At 36.4% G+C, this 20,590-nt stretch overlaps 2 protein-coding genes across 3 annotated transcripts in view; one reads left to right on the top strand and one right to left on the bottom strand.

Annotated features, from left to right (window-relative positions):
- The window catches only part of LPXN (leupaxin), a 49,299-nt gene extending 49,165 nt beyond the window's left edge, over nt 1–134 (bottom strand). For both annotated transcript variants that reach the window (XM_077116185.1, XM_077116187.1), the window contains exon 1: nt 54–134. In XM_077116185.1, the coding sequence (XP_076972300.1) occupies nt 54–81 (28 nt within the window). In that variant the 5' untranslated portion in view covers nt 82–134. The remainder of the gene's footprint in view (nt 1–53) is intronic.
- The window catches only part of ZFP91 (ZFP91 zinc finger protein, atypical E3 ubiquitin ligase), a 52,552-nt gene that overhangs the window by 660 nt on the left and 31,302 nt on the right, over nt 1–20,590 (top strand). The window contains exon 2 of the mRNA XM_077116184.1: nt 4,599–4,627. Coding sequence (XP_076972299.1) covers nt 4,599–4,627 — 29 coding nt within the window. The remainder of the gene's footprint in view (nt 1–4,598; nt 4,628–20,590) is intronic.

The raw sequence follows: 20,590 nt of genomic DNA, 5'->3' as shown, positions 1-20,590 counted from the left end.
TCCCTGTAACCATCCTCTCTGGAATTCACCCCTCTGTTCCCTTAGTGGCCCACCTCTAAGGTCTATCCCGCCTTCTGGCATCTGCACCCCTTTTGTCAGCCTTTCCTTTTCCCTCTGACAGCGCCTCTCTACTATTGCATCACTTCATTAGGAAATCAGCAGCAGGAGCTTAGCCCCCATCTTCCCGTTCATTAACGCAAGAGCCGATTGTCCTAGCGTTTTTGTGTAGCTTTTCTTTTTAACTATTCTAGATTTTCGCATTACTTTTCCTGCTTTTTAGAGATCTGACGCTTTTTGGTAGGTGTAAAAACGGGGCTTTGCCAATTTTGTTAAATGTGGGGTCTTTCCTATGACAGAATCAGTCGGTTTTCTTTCTTTTACCCGTAGCATGTATTTATTTATTTTTGCATTTGTTTTAATGTACCAACTTCATCTTTAAAATTAAATTGAGAGATACTCCTTTATTACCTAGAGTTAACAGGAACCGTTAACAACGATTTTGAACTTTTAATTAAAGTAATGCCCTTGTTAAGAATTCCGAAGCAGCAGACTTTTTAAATTCTAGAAATTAGTCCCATAGCGATTGGAATTATTACTGAAAATTTCTGTTTCATTTGACTTTCACGTGGAAGAAAGTTAGGAAGAACAGGAGAAATTGACGATGGGAAAACACATAGTTTTAAGTGCCAACCCACCCCCCTACCCACTTAGGATAGGGGTAAGATGTGGGTTATATCCGACCCGGTAGAGTGAAAGCTTGTAAGTAAATAGACCTCTTCTGAAATTAAAAGTTATGTCTGTGACTTGCCATGTTTGCCTAAGATGCCTCTCAAGATAAGGATAAAATTCAGAAGCACCATATTTCATTAGATGTGCCTTCAAATATTTTAATCACTTAATATAGAGAATTTATTGTGTCCTTTTTTTCTGTAGACAACAAAAATCTGTGCTTACAAAACCACACGGCTGCAGTTAGAATTCTGTGTAACTGTAGTTGCATTTTAGGGTTCACAAAAGTTTTAAACCTCCTATTTACCTTCATATAAATTTGGAAAGATCTATCATTAGCTTTATTTGGAGTTGAATTCCATGAGGAAATCTCTTAACCTATTTGTGCCTCAGTTTCCTTATCTGGAAAATGGGATTAATGTTAATGCTGACCACATAAGTGTGTGAGAATAAGGCACGTGAAATACTTAACAGTGCCTAGTACATAATAAATACTTAATAAAAAGTTAATGTTTTGAATGATAATGGTATGATAGAGTGGTATGTAATATGTTTTCATGTAAATTTCTGCAAATTCTACAAAATCTAAATTTTCACCTTTTTCCTTCATCATCCATGGGGGGTTAATACTTAAAATAATCTTTAAATTCTCTCCCCTTTTCACCTACCACTTTAGAGTTAAATCTTACTGCTACATACCCTTCCCTTCCCCCATTGTTCTACCAATTTTACTTATAAAAATGATATCTCAAGGTAATTATGCATAGGTTAGTAGTTTTGCCCACTGTCATGGTTTATTTTTTCCCTAAGTCTTGGTTAAAACTGCTGAGTCTTTGCACTTCCATAGTATAAAGATACTAACAATTGAAATTATCAAAAGGGTCTTGAAGATGTCTTGATTAAATAGCTTCAGTTTCTCCACAATATTACTTGTGGGAAGAAAGAAATAGTCTTAATACTTAGTATCCCCCTCTCTCTCATCTAGTATCATTAAAGACAGTAGCAATAATCCTGTTCTTTTACCTTCTCTCAGCGTTGTCTATTTAAAATAATTAAGTCGTGATCAGATTGTTAAATGTTCTTCATAATGTTTTTGTTACACGTTTTCGATTTATTGCATGGTCTGGAACTCCTTAGAGTCCTCAAGCAGTTCAGCTTAGCAAATCCTGACTGAGCAGTAACTGGATCTAGTATTGTGCTGAGTTCCTAAGGAATATAGAGATAAGTGAAACATGGGCCAGGACCTTGCAGTGTAAGGGATGATGCGTTGATTAGTGGAGATTTGTCAAACATGTACATGGTTTACAAATTTGCCGTTTGATAAAATGCATTTAGCACTGCAAATTCTCCTACATAGTTTAATCCTTTAATTCAATAAGACATTTCAGGAGGTTTTTAGTATCAGTTACTGAACTGAACCATGTTCAGGTGTCTTCCGATCTTGATCTATCTCTGTTTTCCAAATTATATTGTGACAGTTAAAAAAAAAAAAAAAGGATGTAAGAGGTTTAATCTCCATATTGTTCTATTCAGGTCCTTTTCCATATCCCAGCTTTTTCCCTTAACAAAAATCCCAGTCATCAACTGTTTAATGCCTACATTTGTTCTTTTGATTAAGAGACAACAAAGCATACAACAGCTTAAAAGGGCAATTGAATATAGAGATTTGGAGATTGATTGAAATCGCTTTCTGTTAGAAGGCAAAATGCTATAGTGAAAGAAGTGTTTGGCTTTAGTCAGAAAACCCAAGTTTCAAGACCCAGCTTTGTATCATGCTCATTAAATAGCCTTAGGCAAGTCATTAATAATCTTTTGATATCTGATTCCTCATCTATAATCTGATATTCTGTGAATTTGTGAAATGAGTTTTAATTTATAGTTGGGTGAAAATAGGATACAGTTTTCATAAACTTCTTTAAACTTATAACACATTTTTTTCTACTTGCATTGAAATGTTCAGAAGTTAATGGGAAAAATAGGAAGTACTTGTGAGTGAAGGTGAATTTTTATGTGTCAGTGGATCTTGCTCAAGGCAAGACATAAAATCAAATGTTGGGGATCATTATAAGTTAAAGCCTAGAAGGCTATCAGACTTCTAGGCTTTAACTTAAACCAAATTTAAAGAGTGGTTATATATTCAGTACTTTCTAAAAATTAGGCTGATCATTCGTCACTGCAAAGTTATTCGCCACTACAAAGTTATTTATATATAAATACAGAAATTTATATACGCTTGTTTAATTTTTTAATAAATATATCCAACAGAAATCTCATATACTAACATTGGTGTAGTTGTTTTGAGATGCAGTTTTTCCAATTTATAAGTTAAAACATCCTGCTTCCTAGGCCACCTTTAATAGTCCTCCGTTTATCCTGTGATTTTCAGAATTTAAAACTACAATAACAAATACCCTTTAAAACTTCTAACTTAGCTGTTAAATTAGCCCAGACTTGTATTTTTAAAGGTCTTCCAGATTCGTGTGAATTACAGAGTTAAAAAACAAATACTGTACTATTTATTTTCTGGTACATGGAATTCCATTTTTGGTATATTTTCTTGCTAAAAGTAAAATTATAAACCTGTGGGTGTTGATTTCTTGTTAATGCCTGTTGTCAGAAAGACATGAGTGTCATCAGTAGTGAGAACAAAGAGGCAGTAATACTCCGAATTGAAAAACTTAGGGCTCTTTGAAGAAATCTTCAATTATACAAGACTGAAATACTAAGTTTTCCTTCTAGGGTGAACAGTGCAGTAATAGGAATGTTTTGTTTAATGTTTTAAAAATTTAGCAATTATTTCAATCTCTTCATTTACAGTTAAGATTAGTAGTTATCTCATGTTAATTGGGACATTGGTAATAACATTTAAAATAAAATAACACCAAGGTTTTCAAAAAACATGGAACAAAAAAAAGATAGCTATTCTTTCTTAAAAAGAACAGAAGAAGTTTACTTTTCCAAAAAACTTTTGTATTGCTCAGAGAGATTTTATGACAAAGATCCAAGGCATGTTGACTTTTTAATTTGTGTAATGGGTTTAGGGAGAGTCATCTGTATTCAGCATTTATATATGATAGAAATTTTCCATTAAAAATATGGAAAGGACATTTCTTCTGATCTGTAGGCTGAAAACTTTAAACTCTTTACTATTGCTCTCTGATTTGTACAGTGCAAGTTATATTATTTTGTGGGGTCTATCTATTGCCTTTTTAGAAATAGATTTTTGAGATGGGTTCAACAAGCAATTTTAGTTTTTTCTTTTTATTTTCATAAAGTTTTTATAATGAGTATTGTCAAATATTTATAAAATAAATAAAATAGTATAATGAAATCCCTGTATCACCTAGGTTCAACAGCTGCTGAGATTTTGCCATGGTTACCTCATCTGTCTACTCTTCCTTTGTCCCCTTTTTTTGGCTGAAGTATTTTAGATCCAGTTATTCCAACTAAACTTACTGTGTTTGTGAAAAATCTTATATAAGCACTTATGGAATCACATCTGACAAAATTAACTATATTTTTCTTTTTATTAATGTGTTTTATAGTTAAAAATAACTATTTTACATGATGCACTACTCTGACAGATACAATCATCTGTACTATCAGATATTATAGTTACATGTGGCTATTTAAATTTACATTGTTCAAAATAAAAAGTTCAGTTGCCTTACACTAGCTGTTTCAAGTGCTCAGTGGCACACGTGGCCACTGTATTCAATAGTGCAGATATAAAACATTTCCATTGTGGAAAGTTCTGTTGGACATCACTATTCTAGATGCTTTTTTCTTGTTATGAGAGAGAAATATTTGCATTTTAAGAAAATGTACAAGATTGCTCGTTTAATATTTATGATTCTCATTTCTTTCAGATGTGTAGAAAAAGTAGCAGCTGATAAAGGTAAGACTTGGTCATCCTCTTACCTCTCTTGTGTTCATTACCCTGATTATCTTATAATCTGATAGAAAATAGAATAAGCTTCAGCCTGATAATCTATTTAGTTCCCATTTAAAAATTACTCTTATTCAATAAAGAATTACTGGAGTAAATAGAACATATTTAGATGACAGTAGGTTTGGATGGAGGAATATTTTGGTATAATTTTAAAACGTGCTAATGGGATAATCAGGTTATTTGATGTCAGTTTGTTACAGTTTTTAAAGCTGCTTTTTAAATGAAGAGGAATGGTAAACAATATAAAGATAAATGTATAAACAAATCTTGTTGCTGGTATAGACTCCGATTATAAAAGCAGTTTGAAGAATGAGGAAAGAAAAGTGTTCTAAGATTTCAGCTTGGTGAATAATTAAATAAGGCCATTTCTCATTAAAGAGTTTTAGCAAACCAGATAGATACATTGAATGTAATCTTCTGTTTACATACATTTATAAAGGAAAGCTAATGTTCACTTTTTCTTTTTTAAACACTTTTGAAAATACTTTATTTGGGCTTTGCAAATTGGATTATTAAAATTGCCCCATTGTATCGAGCCGATTTCTAATTCATTACACTTTTTCCTAGTTGTTGGTTGTGTTCCTTGATGCTGAATTCAAGCACGCAGCATCCTTAAAACTGAAGCACATTTACTTTTAAGCATATCTTATATTATGTCTAATTCTGACACAGGCATTTTCCAACTTCTGGAATCTGCTTAATAATAACTGATGGGTGACCAGTTAGTTTTCAAGGTCCACTTACCGTCTCCCACTGTGTGTGTGTGTGTGTGTGTGTGTGTGTGTGTACCCTTCATAATAAATATTTGAAAGTATATATAAGGCAAAAGTTTAAAACCTGGATTTTATGCCATTTCAAAGAATGACAATATGGTTAGGAACAAGAAACTTGAATTTGTGGCTGCTTTATAAATAATTAAATATCAGTGCTCAGGTTTCTAGTTTTTCCAAATTTTGGAATCTGATGCTAATAATTCATAGTATACCAGGCAGAAATGTTTTATTTCAGGCAGTTTTTTCTGAGTAGAAGGTTTTGCTTAACTACTTTGACTAGCAGGTTTTTTATTTTGTTGCTGTTGTTACTTGGACAATAGAACAGGTCTCGCAACATTGGAAAGTCTTATTTTTCTTTATATTCAGTGATCATTTTGAAGATTTTATGATTTTGGGAAAATGTAGAGTTAGGGGGCAATTAAGTAGCAAGTTTTGATTAAAACCTCACCTTGGTTTTTCAGTGCTGCAATTAATTATCTTGTGTCAGAAGGGTATGTCTAAAGAAATGAGCCTAGGTCACCTGAAGGAGGGCTTCTTTGAGGTTGTGATGAGATTTTCAGACTTCTGTTGGAGATAACTGATCTTTGGGTATTGTTTTAAGTCAAGAGTTGGCATGTATTACAGTTGTACAGCTGTGGAAAGATTAAAATTACATTCTGGTTAATTTATCCTCAGAGTCAGTCTCAGTCTAATCTACTGGTTAAACACTCTAGAGTTAGAGCTAAGTGTGTGAATTCAAGTTCTGCTTTTTGTTGCAAATAATTTAATACCTGGAATCCAGTAAGTGCTTAATAAGGTAGCTATTTTGTTTGTAAAATTTGGAAGAAATGGATATTCTCCAATTCTCATCCCCATCTTTTTATTAGTTTACCCATAACCATTCAACTCTGAACAGTATGTACATACATAAAAGCTGTAACATACATTTATAAGACAAGTGTGGTGAATAAAGAAATGGAAGCTGTAGTAGTCACCTTTTCCTATAATTAGAATTCACCTCAATCCTTTTTTTTTTTTTTTGTATACTGTATGGCAGTAATCATATTTCATTCTTTTTCCATGTGAGTATCCCATTACTGCGGCACCATTTGTTGAATTTTTGTTAGTTTGTTTTTATTGGTTGGTTGGTTTGTTTTTTGGGGGAAGTACATGGGCCAGGAACCGAACCCGGGTCTCCTGCATGGCGGGCAAGAATTCTACCACTGAACCACCCTTGCACCCTCCACCTTAATTCTTTATCTTGTCGTTTTACTTCTCAAAATGTTTTCTTTTGCTCCATAATAGTTTTCATATTTAATCTGCTGAATTTTAACTAAGGTAATTCATAGACGTTCCAGAAGTTGAGACTTTTTCAAAATTTTGGACAGGTTTTGATTTCTCTATCCATTTTATTAACGTTGAAAAACTATTTCAGATTTGTTTTTACTCTTATGTATACCAAATCACTTGAAATTATATCCATTAAAGTGAAGATAAGAACCTTTGACACGTTTAAACAAACATTGCTCACACAAAGAAAGCAAATTTTTAGTATTTTTAAATTAAACTGCAATATATCATTAATTTTTCAAACTGAAGTAATAATAAAGAAGCATATTACTATTGGCCCTTGTTCTGTCACGTTTTTTATTTAAAATAAATGGAAAACTGCTTCACTAAACTAAGTGCATATTCATTCAACAAGTAATTGTTGAACATCTGCTATGTCTAGCACCATTCTAGGCATTGGATAGTACTGATCAAATAAGTGGAATGAAGAAATTAAAACAGGGTAATATGACATGTCTGAAGTGTGGAAGGGATGCTCAATTTAGAACTAAGGATAGCAAGGGAAGAGGTAACATTCAAATATGAATAAACCACACATCATAATTTTGCTTTTTTACAGATGTTTATCATTTCCAGCATCTTTGAATAATTATTTCTCCTTATTTCTAAGTGCATAGAACAGGCGTTCTCACCCTTTTTTTACTTTTTAAATGAGAAAAATTTGGCTTTGTAATCTTTACGATTCAAGTTTCTGTACAAAGGACGATGGAGAAGACATTCAAGACATTGTCTTCAAAATTCTTTTTCAAAAGTTTGGAATCTCCTTGCTAATTACCTAGTTAAAACAAAATCCTACATAGAAAAGCTCAATAAGGAAAATCTCTAGGTGAAAAAGGGCATATGTATAAGGCCACCTGAATACCCAGATTTGCTATGATTTTTAACTAAAACTATAGACTCCACAAAATCAGCTGCCTTTACCTGGCTTTTGTTAATACTGTTTAGATTGGCTAATATTTCAGAACTACTATTTATTTATGGGGAAATCGTTGTGCTAATTATGGAAATACAGCAGGATTTGGTCAGGTTCCAGAAACACATCTTTTCAAAGGGCTTATAGTATATTAGATAGGCATTTTATCTGGCTTTCCTTCCCAGCCCTTTATCTTAAAGTAAGAAGAGCCATATTTATTCCCTCAGTACAAGAATGATCTCTTATCTGTTGGGAATGCCCCGCATCCTTGAAATCATTTTTCTAGTTTATATATCCAGACCTCCGGTGGGTCTTCCTTTCTGTTCTAGTTTCCTGGAAAAAGGATAGATAGATCTCATGTATGATATATGTGGGTTTTGATACAGATTTAGAAAGCTTTGGTTATCAGCTCATTAATGTTATGGAGCATTTTATGAATCAGGTGAGTCTCTTTTAGTCCCTTATATCCAAGGAAATAACTTTATAATAGTTTGTTCACAACAATTCAACTTATATATAATAACCACCTCTGAAAGTTAAAAGGTTTATTCTGTTATATAATTACATTGAGATCCTTTTTCCTACTGGAAATACTTGAGAGCTGTAGCAGAATACCCTGGTAGAGGAGAACTGAAGCAGAGAAAACCTAATAAGCTCCTGAATGAAGAAACCTATATTTAGCTAATAAGAATCTGAAACCCCTAAGAGAGACTGAAATCTACATGAGGGCAAAGTTTTCACACTAACTTCAGACAAGAACCTCTGACAAAATAAGTGGCCCTGATTTAATGCCCTTTGGTCCTTTTAAGTGTAAGAATCTTCTGAATTAAAGCTCTTCTGAATTAAACCTATCCAGATTGATCTGACTGTGTGGTAGTTAGGTTCAGGTGTCAACTTGGCTGGGTGAAGGTGCCTAGTTCTGTGACATGAGCCAATGGCATGTGAAGCTCATCTGTTGCTGATTACATCTGCAGTCGACTAGGAGACTGCTTGCTGCAGTGAATGATGTTTGATTTAATTGGCTGGTGCTTAAATGAGAGAGCTCAAGTAGCACAACCCAGGCAGCTCAGCATATCTCATCTCAGCACTCACAGCTCAGCCCAGGCCTTCGGAAGTGCAGAAAAGAATCACCCCGGGGAAAGTTGTTTGAACCCAGAGGCCTGGAGAGAAGGCCAGCAGAGACCATCCTGTGCCTTCCCACGTAAGAAAGAACCTCAGTGGAAAGTTAGTTGCCTTTCCTCTGAAGAACTATATGTTTTTAACTAAATAAGTCCCCTTTTATTAAAAGCCAGTCCATCTCTGGTGTGTTTCATTCTGGCAGCTAGCAAACTAGAACAGACTCTATCCAGGGAAAGGCCCCTTAGGTTGAATGAAATTAATTCCTTAAGAGTTGACTACGTTCCTGCCTTCTGCCTTATCTATCTCATTAAACGTGGCTGGCTTCTTCAATCCTAATTAAATTCTCAACTTGTATCCTAATTTCTCATTTTCTCATTCTGTGTGTAAGTTCACTTCTGGCAATTTCCAAACCCCTATTTTTTTCTTTACTGTGGCCCTCCTTTAGACTATCAATTGTCTATTGCTATATAGCAAACCGTCTGCAAATTTATTGACTTAAAATGTGATTTTTTGTTTGTTTGTTTGTTTCTCAGTTAGGCCATTTCTTATTATTGGTCTTTCAGGCTTCATGTCATTATGGTCTCAGGAGCAGTCAGAAAGGCTAAAGGCAAAAGCTGCAAGGCATCTTGAGGCCTTTAACTGGAACTGACAATGTCACTTTGCAGCTTTCTGTTAGTCAAAGCAGATCACAGAGCCAGTCCAGTCTACAGATTACGGAAATAGACTCTACCTCTTAATGGAGTAGCTGCAAAATATTGAAGCCTTGTTTTTCAGTCTACACAGCCATGTGTTCAGAAGTATCCTAGTAGTAGTTCAACAAAGTATAAAGTTCTTAGTGTTTAGTCTGCTCCTGGCTTCGCTTACTTAGATGATTATCAGTATCATGATTACTGTATTGAGCATTGTATTATATAGAATCTGCTCTGTCTAGTTTTGACTTGTAGGAAAGGGTACAAAGCAAAGAGAAGAAAGTATAATTTCTGTGTATTGTTTTTGGTGGCACTCAGTTTAATAGGCAGTTAGGAAGCTCATTATAAATGGGATACTTCTTGCTGTACTGGAAAATGTAAAAATGGAGTCTTCTCTCAGAAAGTAAAATTATCCCAGATTGGAAACCACTGCCCTAGAGCAGTGGTTTTAAAAATTTGGCTCATCATTATCACGCAGAGGCCTTATTAAAACACAGATTTCTAGACCATACCCCCAGGATTTCTAACCCTAGAGTCTAAGGTAGAGCCTGAGAGTTTGCATTTCTGGTAAATTCTTGGAAGATGCTAATGCTGCTAGTCTGGGGATACCTGAGAGCAAACTGTGAGGCTGGGGATTAGGTTGGTCCAGTCTGTAGAAGATAAAAATGCCTTACAAAATATTATGGCTTTTTGGTTTGGAAAGTAGCTTCTTGATAAAATATCTTTAATGGCTTAAGAGAGAACACATGAACTGTAGAAATGCTATGTAAGTTCCTTTTAGAAGTCTTTCTTGGGGGACGAACACAGTGTCATCTTATAATATCTAAAAAGATTTTGCTAGTTTAAATATTCTCATGTATTTAAAACAAATTGGAAAAGAACAAAAAAGTGGATATAACATATGAAACAATATTTATCAAGACATTGACCATAGGAAATGAAAGATAATGACTCTTGAGAGATGAGAGATAAATGAAGTAAGTTCTACAGTTTCTCCAGCTTACTTTCTGGAGAGATTGTCCAGGCTACATGCAGGGAGAAGGAATCCAGGCAGAGCCAAGAGGTCTTTCTGACTTGAGGAGATGGAGCTGAGTTGAATCCAGGGTTGAGTCCAAGGAGGCTATGGCAACTCGAGTTTGCAGAGAACTAGAGCAAGAGAACTGTGCAGGAAGAGGGAGAGAGACATTCATATGCTCTGGAGATCTGCAGAGGCTCTCCCTCAAGTTGTCACCTTGTTATTGACCAGCATATATATGTGAAAAAACTACCCAAGGCAGGACAAAGAACTATGCTGAAACATTAAAATGATATTAGAAGATAACATAGCATTGAGAATAGTCCCTGTTCCCCTTACCCAGTATGGAAAACCTATATGTGTATAGTCCAAAAAGTAGGCTAGTCAGAAGGACTTTGACCTAGCAAGTGGTGAAAATTTTACCTTAGAATAAAAGTTTCCCTGGTACTACATAAAAAACCTTTAGAACAATAGGTAAAAGAATTATATTGTTCCCAGCAGCTTAACTGCATCACAAAGCCCAAGAATATATATAAAAACATTTTGCCACCCAGCAAAGGAAAATTTACAATGTGTGGCATCCAATCAGAAATTGCCTGCCATTCAAAAAGGCAGGAATATGAACTCAGAATTGAATATGTTTTAAGTAGAAACATGGAAGATAGAAGATCCAAATTGAACTTGAAAAGGTGAAAACTACAATGTCTGATAAGAAGAGTACTCTAGATAAGATTAACAACAGATTAGACATTTCAGAAAGATTTCAAGTGAACTTTAACAATATAGCAATAGAAATGACTATATATAATCTAGAAAGAAAAAAAAATCAATTATCAATGAGCTTTGGGAGGCCTAAAGTTTGTTTAACAGAAGTCCTTGAAAAAAAGAGGAGAAAGAAGTAGGAAAATTTGAAGGAATAATGGCCAAAATTTTTCCAAATTTGAAAAATGTAAAGCCACAAATACAAGGTCAACCAAGCCCAATTATAAGAAACTTGGAGAAAATTATACCAAGACATGTAATAATCAGATTGCTTAAAACCTGTGTGCTATAGATTGATTTGTGTCTTCCCAGAAGATATGTTCAAACTGTAAAAACTAGTCCTGTTGAATGTGATCCTGTTTGGAAATAGGATCTTTGGAAAGTGTTAAAATGAGACCAAACTGCATTAGGGTGTGTCCTAATCTACTATGACTGGTATGCTTGTAGGGAGAGTAAATTTGGATTCCCAGTAGGAGATATAAAGAAGGTGGCCATGTAATGGAGGCAGAAATTGAGTTATGCCACAGATTCTCAGCAAGCCATCACTGGAATTCTAGATTTCAGAGGAAGCATGGCCCTGCTGATACCTTGATTCAGACTTCCAGCCTCCAGAACTGCGAGATCATAGATTGTGCCTGTTTAAAATCTCCAGATGTGTGGATTTCTGATATAGTAGTCCTAGTAAACTGAGATACAGTATATTCATTTGCTAATGCTATTGGAAAGCATTATACCAGAAATGGAACAGATTTTCAAAAGGGAATTTAATAAGTTACAAGTTGACTGTACTAGTGCTGAGAATATGTCCAAACCAAGGCACCAGTAAGAGGTTACCTTCGCTCAAGAAAGGTTAACGCCATCCAGAACACCTCTGTCAGCTGGGAAGGATGTGGCTAGCATCTGCTGGTCCCTTGCTCCCAGGCTCCACTGCTTTCAGCCTCGGGGGTTTCCTCACTTGGCATCTGTGGGCTTTCACTCTGCTCCTCCGGGATGTAATTCTGGGTTCTGGCTTACTTAACATCTCATGAAGGCACTTGGCAATGTCTCCTGGGCCCTGCATCTCCAAACAACTGGGTCTCATTGCCTCTGTCAGCTATGAAGCAATTGTTCTCCAAGTGTCTGCATCTGCTCTGAAGTTTCTCCAGAATGTCTCCTCTTTTAAAGCACTCTAGTAAACTAATCAAGACCCACCTTTAATAGGTGGGGTCACATCTCTGTCTAATCAAAAGGCCACACTCAGAACTGGTGATAATCTAATCAAGTTTCTACCCTACAGTAATCAGGATTAAAAGAAACAGCTGCCCCCACAAAATTGGATCAGGATTAAAACATGGCTTTTCTGGAGTACGTAATGGTTTCAAATGAGCACACATGTTGATAAAGAGAAGTCTTAAAATCAACTAGGGAAATAAAAACACACTAGGTAAGAATGACAGCATAATTCTAATTTCCAATTCTAACTTCAGTTAAGGTATGTCTCGCCTCATTCAGGATGAGTCTTAATCCTATTACTGGAGTCTTTTATAAGAGAGAAAAAGCCCCAAGAAGCAAGCTGAAACAGAACTGGAAGAGAAGGAAGAAACCAGAAGTTGTCGCCTTGTGCCTTGCCGTGTGACAGAGGAAGCAAATTTGAAAAATGTAAAATTTTCACTACCAGTCAGCCCAAGAATGCCACAGTTTTCAAGAAGAAAGCATCACCTTGATGATACCTTGATTTGAACATTTTCCTGGTCTTAAAACTCTGAGTGAATAAATTCCCATTGTTTAAGCCAAACATTCATGGTATTTGCTTGAGCAGCCTAGGAAACTAAACCAGTCTTACACTATAATAAACTATTAAAATATCACATAAAGTGGACCATTGTAGTAAGTTAAAGTATACCATAAATGCTGTGGCATCCTTTAAAATAACTCAGTGAAAAGTTTTAGCTAATAAGCCAACAAAGGATATAAAATGGGATCATAAATACTCCATTAATTCAAAAGAAGCCAGTAAAAGGAAAGGGGGAATGTAGAACAGATTAGAAAACAAATAGTAAGATGGTAAACCAATCCCTATATAATTACATTAAATATAAGTGGTTAAATAGTCCAATTAAAAGGCAGATGTTGTCAGGCAAGGCCAAACATTTACAACAGTAATAACACCAATTCTATGCAAAAATCTTCCAGAGAATTAAAGAGGAGGAAGTTATTCCTAGCTCATTCTATGAGGACAGCATTACTCTGCTGCTAAGACCAAAGCAGGTCGTTACAGGAAGACAAAGGTGCAGACCGACATCCCTCATGAATTTAGATAGAAAAAATAAGTGTTATCAAATCCAACAACATAAAAAGATAATACATCATAACCAGATTCCGTTTATTCCACAAATGGAAGGAAAACTACTAGAAAACTAGGAATAGAAGGGAACTTACTCAACTTGATAAAGAGCATCTCTGAAAATCCTACTGGTAACATCATATTTAATGATGAAATGCTGAATGCTTTATTAAGATCAGGAAACAAGGATGTCCACTCACCATTTCTGTTTGACATTGTACTGAAGGTTCTAGCCAGTTTGGTAAAGCAAGAAAACAAATAAATACTGTCTTTATTTTCAGTTGACGTGATCATCTATCTAGAAAATCTGATGGAATCTCAAAAAAGCTCCTAATAATAAGTGATTAGAATAGCTTTGGGACACAAATTTTTTTTTTTTTTACTTTTTTTATTGTGAAATATAGCATATATACCATCATAGGCTGATGCTTCTTTGCCAGGCATATGCAATTTCCCACCCCCGGCAAGAAATCTTTCCTATAACTCTCTGCAATCTCTTTTTCTTAAGCTGGCAGTCAGAACAGTTCTTGCTGGCATTTTGTGCCTCAGAGGGTGCTAGAGGACTATGTCTACATCCAATTAATCTCAGCATTGCTGCAGTCCTCCAGTGTCCCTTCATTTCATGGATCCAGCTGGTCACTTCAGACAAGCACACCAGGCTGTCTACTTGTTGATTCCACTTATTTTCAGATCCTGGAATGGGGTTCTTATGAGTAATATGTCCTACTTTAATGTATCCCAGTTTCCAAAGTGATTTCCATGGATCTGTCTTATACAGGATTGCCATGCCACCTGGCCATAGGCCAAGCCTTTGACCACCACTAGTTGGTAAAAAACCCAGCATGCAATTCAGCCCACGTAGCTTGTTTTTACTTTCTTTGATTAGAGTGGCCACCTTCCAAACAGGGTGCAGTTTATTTACCTTGCAACTGATAACATTATAAATAAGCCAAGAAGCTTTTTGTCGGCAAATGGAGAGCTGTTATGAGGACATCACTCAAGTGGTTGTAAGGTGTAGTAAGTAACTCCTCAGGTGATTCCAACCTTCATCCTAGGGGAGAAAAGGCTCCTTGCTCATGAATACTTCCTTGCATTCCCCCTGCGGCATGTTCCTAAATAAGCCATTCCCATTTTATTATGAAACTTCTGGGGATTGCCCTCATCCCTGTTTACAGCATTTCTCTGAAATAACCTAAGATACTGTGGATAATTCAAGTTTTAAGAGTGTTTTATGTCCTGAAGCATTGAAATCGTAGGAGCCATTTAAATTAATGTCCAATAGCCAGGTAATAATTGTTTCTGAAGAATGGAGATCCTTGGTCCAGTATCCTAGTAGTTGGTGCTGGATAGTGCTCACAGACTCTGCTACAAGCGCTTGTCTATGGTTCACACAGGCCTAGTGTTAAGAGAATTTATTATTATCAGCACTCCATTTTATATTCCAAACTGTTTGAAATAAACAATTTTTGTGGGCTTGGGTAATCTTGTTGCTTCTCATTTAGCAAGTTCAATTAATATTTCCTGAAGAGCAGATTTACTTGCCTTCTGCTTTACAATTTTAGGTAGGGAAAATGTTTCCCAATCAGACAATACCAATCTTTATGATACATTCAGGGAAAGGAGACACTATCACTTCATATAATAATGTCTGTTTAAATATTACAATTCTTACCTTAATCCCATCAATTGTTGCATTCCTATATTTTCCCAATCTAAATGTAGCCTCCATTAAGACTTAACCAACAGGTTTTGGTTTTATAGTACGAGATAGAAATGTTTCCTAGTCATACATAATATGCAGTCCTGTAATACTTTCAGTAAAGGATGCTACTATGTCACATAAAAACCTGCTCAGGCTACCAGTTTTCTTCCAAACTTGCCCCTTAATTCCATCAACTCTTTCATCTCCTGTTAGGTCTGTACCAATAGGGTTTGGAATCACAGTTGCATGTGACTCCTGTGTTAGGGAGTCCCAGAAATTTAACTGCTCCACCCCTGGCCATTTTACTCTCTCATGTGCAAATAGCTGTGGGTCCCCAGCTGGGAGTTGGGCCAAGGGCCCCTGGCCCCTCCTCATCTTAAGGTGCCCAATCGTTGCCTCAGATGATTGCAGATTTCTCATTATCATCTTTGCCTTCGGGCTTTATAAATTCCTTCAGAGTGAAGCAGGCTTGCTTAGGGCCCGTTAATATTTAGGGACCAGCAGGGGCTTCCATTGGTTTCCCCAACCTATGATGCTGCTTAAAGACCTTCATTTCTACCCTATCAATGTCCATTTTATTCATCTCGTTTCTTAATATCCATCAAAAGATTTTCACCCTATTGGAACAAGTCCCTTGACTTACCTTCTGTGTCCCGTTTTCTTATGAATTACTCCTAATTTTGTTTGTAAGATACATGGGGAAAGGTGAGACAGCAAATCTAATAAAGCTTGTTGGATCATTGCTCAGTTTTGTAGCTGTAGGGGTCCCTTAATCACAGTATTTAATATGACCAGGTGTTTTAGTTTCCTGGCTGCTAAAACAAGTGTCATGTATTGGGTTGGGAGTTTACTGGCCATGCTTTTTCCTGGAAGACTGGACCCTTGGGCTGGCTGCCAAGGATCTTTGGTTCTTGGCTTTTCTGTCACATGACAATGCATATGACAATCACTCGTAGCTTCCCTGACATTGACTTCTAGCTTCTTGTGGCCCCCTGTGGGCTTCTTTATAAGGCCTTCACTGAAAGGATTAAAACCCACCCTGATTCAATTGGGCACACTTTAATTAAAGTAACCTCATCAAAAGATCCTATTCACAATGTGTTCATACCCACAAGAATGGATTGAGACTTAGTACGTGCTTTTCAGGGGTACATTAGCTCTAAGCTACCACAGCTGAGTAAGGGGGCATATTCAGTGGGTGAGTATCCTAATATCGTAAAGCCAATCCAGCGTGGCTTGCATGAGAAGCATATCAGCCACTTCATCTGAGTGATACTCCATTTGGCATTTTTAGGAAAAATAGGACAACCGCTCTTCTCAGATTAAGAAACTTTACATTGGTTTTAGCAAGTCCACAAGGCTCTTTTCTCTTTTCCCTCAGGAATAATTGCTGTGTGTCCGGATTGTGTATAGCCATCTGTGTTGGTTTAGTAGTAAGCTGTAGGTTCTGGATCAGTCCAGACATGCCCTTACTCAGTGCAGCATTCAGATACTGTCCCTAAATTATTAGTCATTCATAGTCTATTTTAGTAAAGGTTCTTTAGGAAGCTGATGATACTGATCTACAAAATGAGGCAACTTCCTCACACTATATATTCCTAGTTTCTGTAGTTTCTTGGTTTTATCTTTCCCAATTAACCTACCTTCTTAGTGACCAGAGGTCAGAGAGTTGCTGTTTTCCCAACGTAATTTTCAACTTTGAAATTGACCTTGAGGCTAGTGGTTGTAGCCCAGATTGGCCAAATTTTGAGTTTTTCCCAGCTTCAGAAAGAAGACTACAAATCAGAAGAAGTAAAAAAAAAAGATGTGATAATGTGGGATCTGGGAGGGTCTTGAAGGCAAAGTTTCTGTGTCCTCTCCAGGTGGAGTCAGAACAGATCACCCTCACCCTCCCAGCATATTACTATGTGAGGGACACTCACTGAGTTTCTGTGTTCAGAGTTTATATTGGGGATTCATTACATAGGCATGACTGATAGAATCTGCACAGTTGGTACATTCAGTCTCCAGCCTCCCACCCCTTGGAGGTCAGAGCTCAGAGAGGTTGGCTGATATGATACAGCTCCAAGTCTCCTGTTTTAAGAAACTACTAAAATTGTGTAACCATTATCCAGATTAGAAGAAAAAAGCATCTTGGAAAACTCTTGCTCCCCCTTCAAGTCACCCACCCAAAATGTGTAACCATCGTTCTGACTTTGAACAACAGATTAATTTTGCCATTTTCTGAGCTTTATATAAATGAAGTAATACAATATATACAGGTGTGTGTGTGTGTGTGTTGGTCAGGCTTCATTTGCTCACCATTGTGTGACAGTTCTCTGTGTTGTGTGTGGGTCTAGAATATTTCCATTACTGTATAGTGTTCCATTGTATGAATATGTCACAGTTTTATCTGTTTCAGTGTTGATGCACATTTGGGTAGTTTTCAGTTACTGGCTTTTATGAGTAAGTGCTGTTGTGAATATTTTTAGTGTAACCTTATTGAGATATAATTTACATTTGGTGAAATTCACCCATTTTAAGTGTACAAGTCAGTGGTCTAAGTACATTTGCTGAATTGCACAGCCGTTATCACAGTCCAATTTTAGAACTTATTCATCACCTCAGTAATATCCCTCATTTCCATTTACAGTTAATCCCTGTTCTTCTCCCGAGCACCAAACAACTATCAGCCTATTTTCTATCTAGATTTGACTTTTCTGTACATTTTATATAATGTACAATGTGTTTTATTTGTGTAATATTTTTGAGCTTCATCTGTGTTGTGGGATTTGTCTGTATTTTCATTTCTTTTTTATTTTCAGTTTTTTTATTTTTTGACTTTTTTATTGTATAGTATAACATATATACAAAGCAAAGAAATAAAAAAGTAATAGTTTTCAAAGCGTTCTCTAACAAGTAGTTACAGAACAGATCCCAGAGTTTGTCATGGGCTACCATACGGTTAGAAGGCTTAAATATTTTTTTATCACCACAATCAACTTTTTTCCTTCTTTTTTTGTGAAAAATAACATATATACAAAAAAAATTATAAATTTTCAAGCACAGCACCACAGTTAGTTGTAGAACATATTTCAGAGTTTGACATGGATTACGAATTCACAATTTTAGGTTTTTACTTCTAACTGCTCTAAAATACTGGACACTAAAAGAGATCAGTTTAATGATTCAGCATTCATATTCATTTCATAAATCCTGTCTTCTCTGTATAACTCCATGATCACCTTTGATCTTTCTATCCCTTTCTTTAGGGGTGTTTGGGCTATGGCAATTCTAAATTTTTCATGTTGGAAGGGTCTATCACTAATATGGGGTAGGGAGATGGAACTGTCTGATGTTCTGGAGAAGCTGGGCTCAGCTTCAGGACTTACCTGGACCAGGGATCCATCTGGAAGTTGTAAGTTTCTGGAAACTTACTCTAGTTCATGGAAGCCTTGTGAAATCTTATATATTGCCCTAGGTGTTCTTTAGGATTGACTGGAATGGTCCTGGTTGGCAGGTTATGGTAGGCAGCAAGGTCTAACTGAACCTTGTGTAAGAGCAACCTCCAGAGTAGCCTCTTGACTCTATTTGAGCTCTCTCTGCCACTGACACTTTACACTTCTTTTCCCCCTTTTGGTCGGGATTGAACTGTTGATCCCACGATACCAGGGCCAGATTCATCCCTGGTAATCATCTCCCACATTGCCAGAGAGACTTTGACCTCTGGGTGTCATGTCCCACATAACAGGGAGGGCAGTGATTTCACTTACAGAGTTGGACTTAGAGAGAGTGAAACCACATTTGAGCAACAAAAGAGGTCCTCCTAAAGTAACTCTTGGGCATACCTATAGGTAGTTTAAGCTTCTCCGTTACCTACATGAGCTTCATATGTATATATGTATATATACGAAACAGTCTCTTGAAATCCAAAAATAATAATCACTACTCCGGACTTAATGTGTCTGCTCTAAAAGCTTACAGTCTAGGCCCCTGTTTTCTTATAAGCATTTTCTAAAGAAGAGCATGCCATTGTTCTTTTGTTCCTGGATTATTTTGCCTCACCAAATGTCCCACATGTTCATTCACATGGATGCTTGCCTCACAACATTGTTCCTTTTTGTAGCAGCGCAACCTTTGTTCATAAGTATACACTATCCTTCTCCAATCTACTTCTCAGTCAGTGTATCTTCAGCCACCTGCATTCATCACATATCATGTATACTGCCCAAAATCCACAGTCCATCAACATTCTCAGTTTTAGATAATTTCACTGTTCCCAAGAGAAAGAAAACCAGTAAACACAACCTTGCCAAGTAGGAAATCTAAACCTCCTCTCCACTCTTGTCCTCCCCCCATTATTACCTCTGCTGTTGCTGCAGTTGTGCTGATGGTTTCCTTTTGAACATAGCCCTATAGCATGCAATAGCAGTTTTCCCCTCATACCCTGAACTTTAACCACTCTTTGTGCACAAATCATATCTTTGAATAAACACTAGAAATAAGAACTAATTCGTATTTCTAGTGTTTATCAGTGAGACACAGAAATCTATACAACCCCTTTCAGTCTTGTTCACCCTCAACATGGTAATATGACTTATAGATCCACTAGAAAACCACCTTCACTCCTATCGATTCCTTTGCATTGGAGATCAACCTCATTAGCTAACCTTTCACCCATCTTTACCTTCTATGTCTCTCTAAGACTCCGTATTCTGTATTATAAGCCTCTGATTATACTTCTGTGCTGGTCATAGATCATACAGTATTCTATCCTTTTGTGTTTGGCTTATTTCACTCAGTATCATGTCCTCTAGGCTCATCCATCTTGTCATGTGCTTCAGGACGTCATTTCACCTTACTGCTGCATAATCTATCGTATGTATATACCACATTTTGTTTATCCACTCGTTAATGGGCGTTTTGGTTTGTTTCCATCTTTTGGTGATTGTAAGTAATGCTTCTGTGAACATCAATGTGCAAATGTCTGTTTGTGTCATTGTTTTCAGCTCTTCTGGGTATATACAAAGTAGTATTATTGCTGAGTCATAGGTCAGCTCGATATTTAGTTTCTTAAGGAACCACCAGTCTTCTGTAGTGGCTGCACCATTCTTTACATTCCCACCAGCAGTGTGTAAGTGTCCCAGTTTCTCCTCACATCCTCTCCAAGATCTATAATTTCCTGATTGTCTAATAGTAGCCATTCTTATAGGTGTGAGGTAGTATCTCATTGTAGTCTTCATCTGCATTTCCCTTATAGCCAGTGAAAATGAGCATCTCTTCATGTGCTTTTGAGTGAAGTGTA

This window comes from Tamandua tetradactyla, chromosome 9 (genome assembly GCF_023851605.1).
Source record: "Tamandua tetradactyla isolate mTamTet1 chromosome 9, mTamTet1.pri, whole genome shotgun sequence".
NCBI lineage: Eukaryota > Metazoa > Chordata > Mammalia > Pilosa > Myrmecophagidae > Tamandua > Tamandua tetradactyla.
Note: the sequence above shows the minus strand (reverse complement) of the source record. Positions and strands in the feature narration are given on the sequence as shown.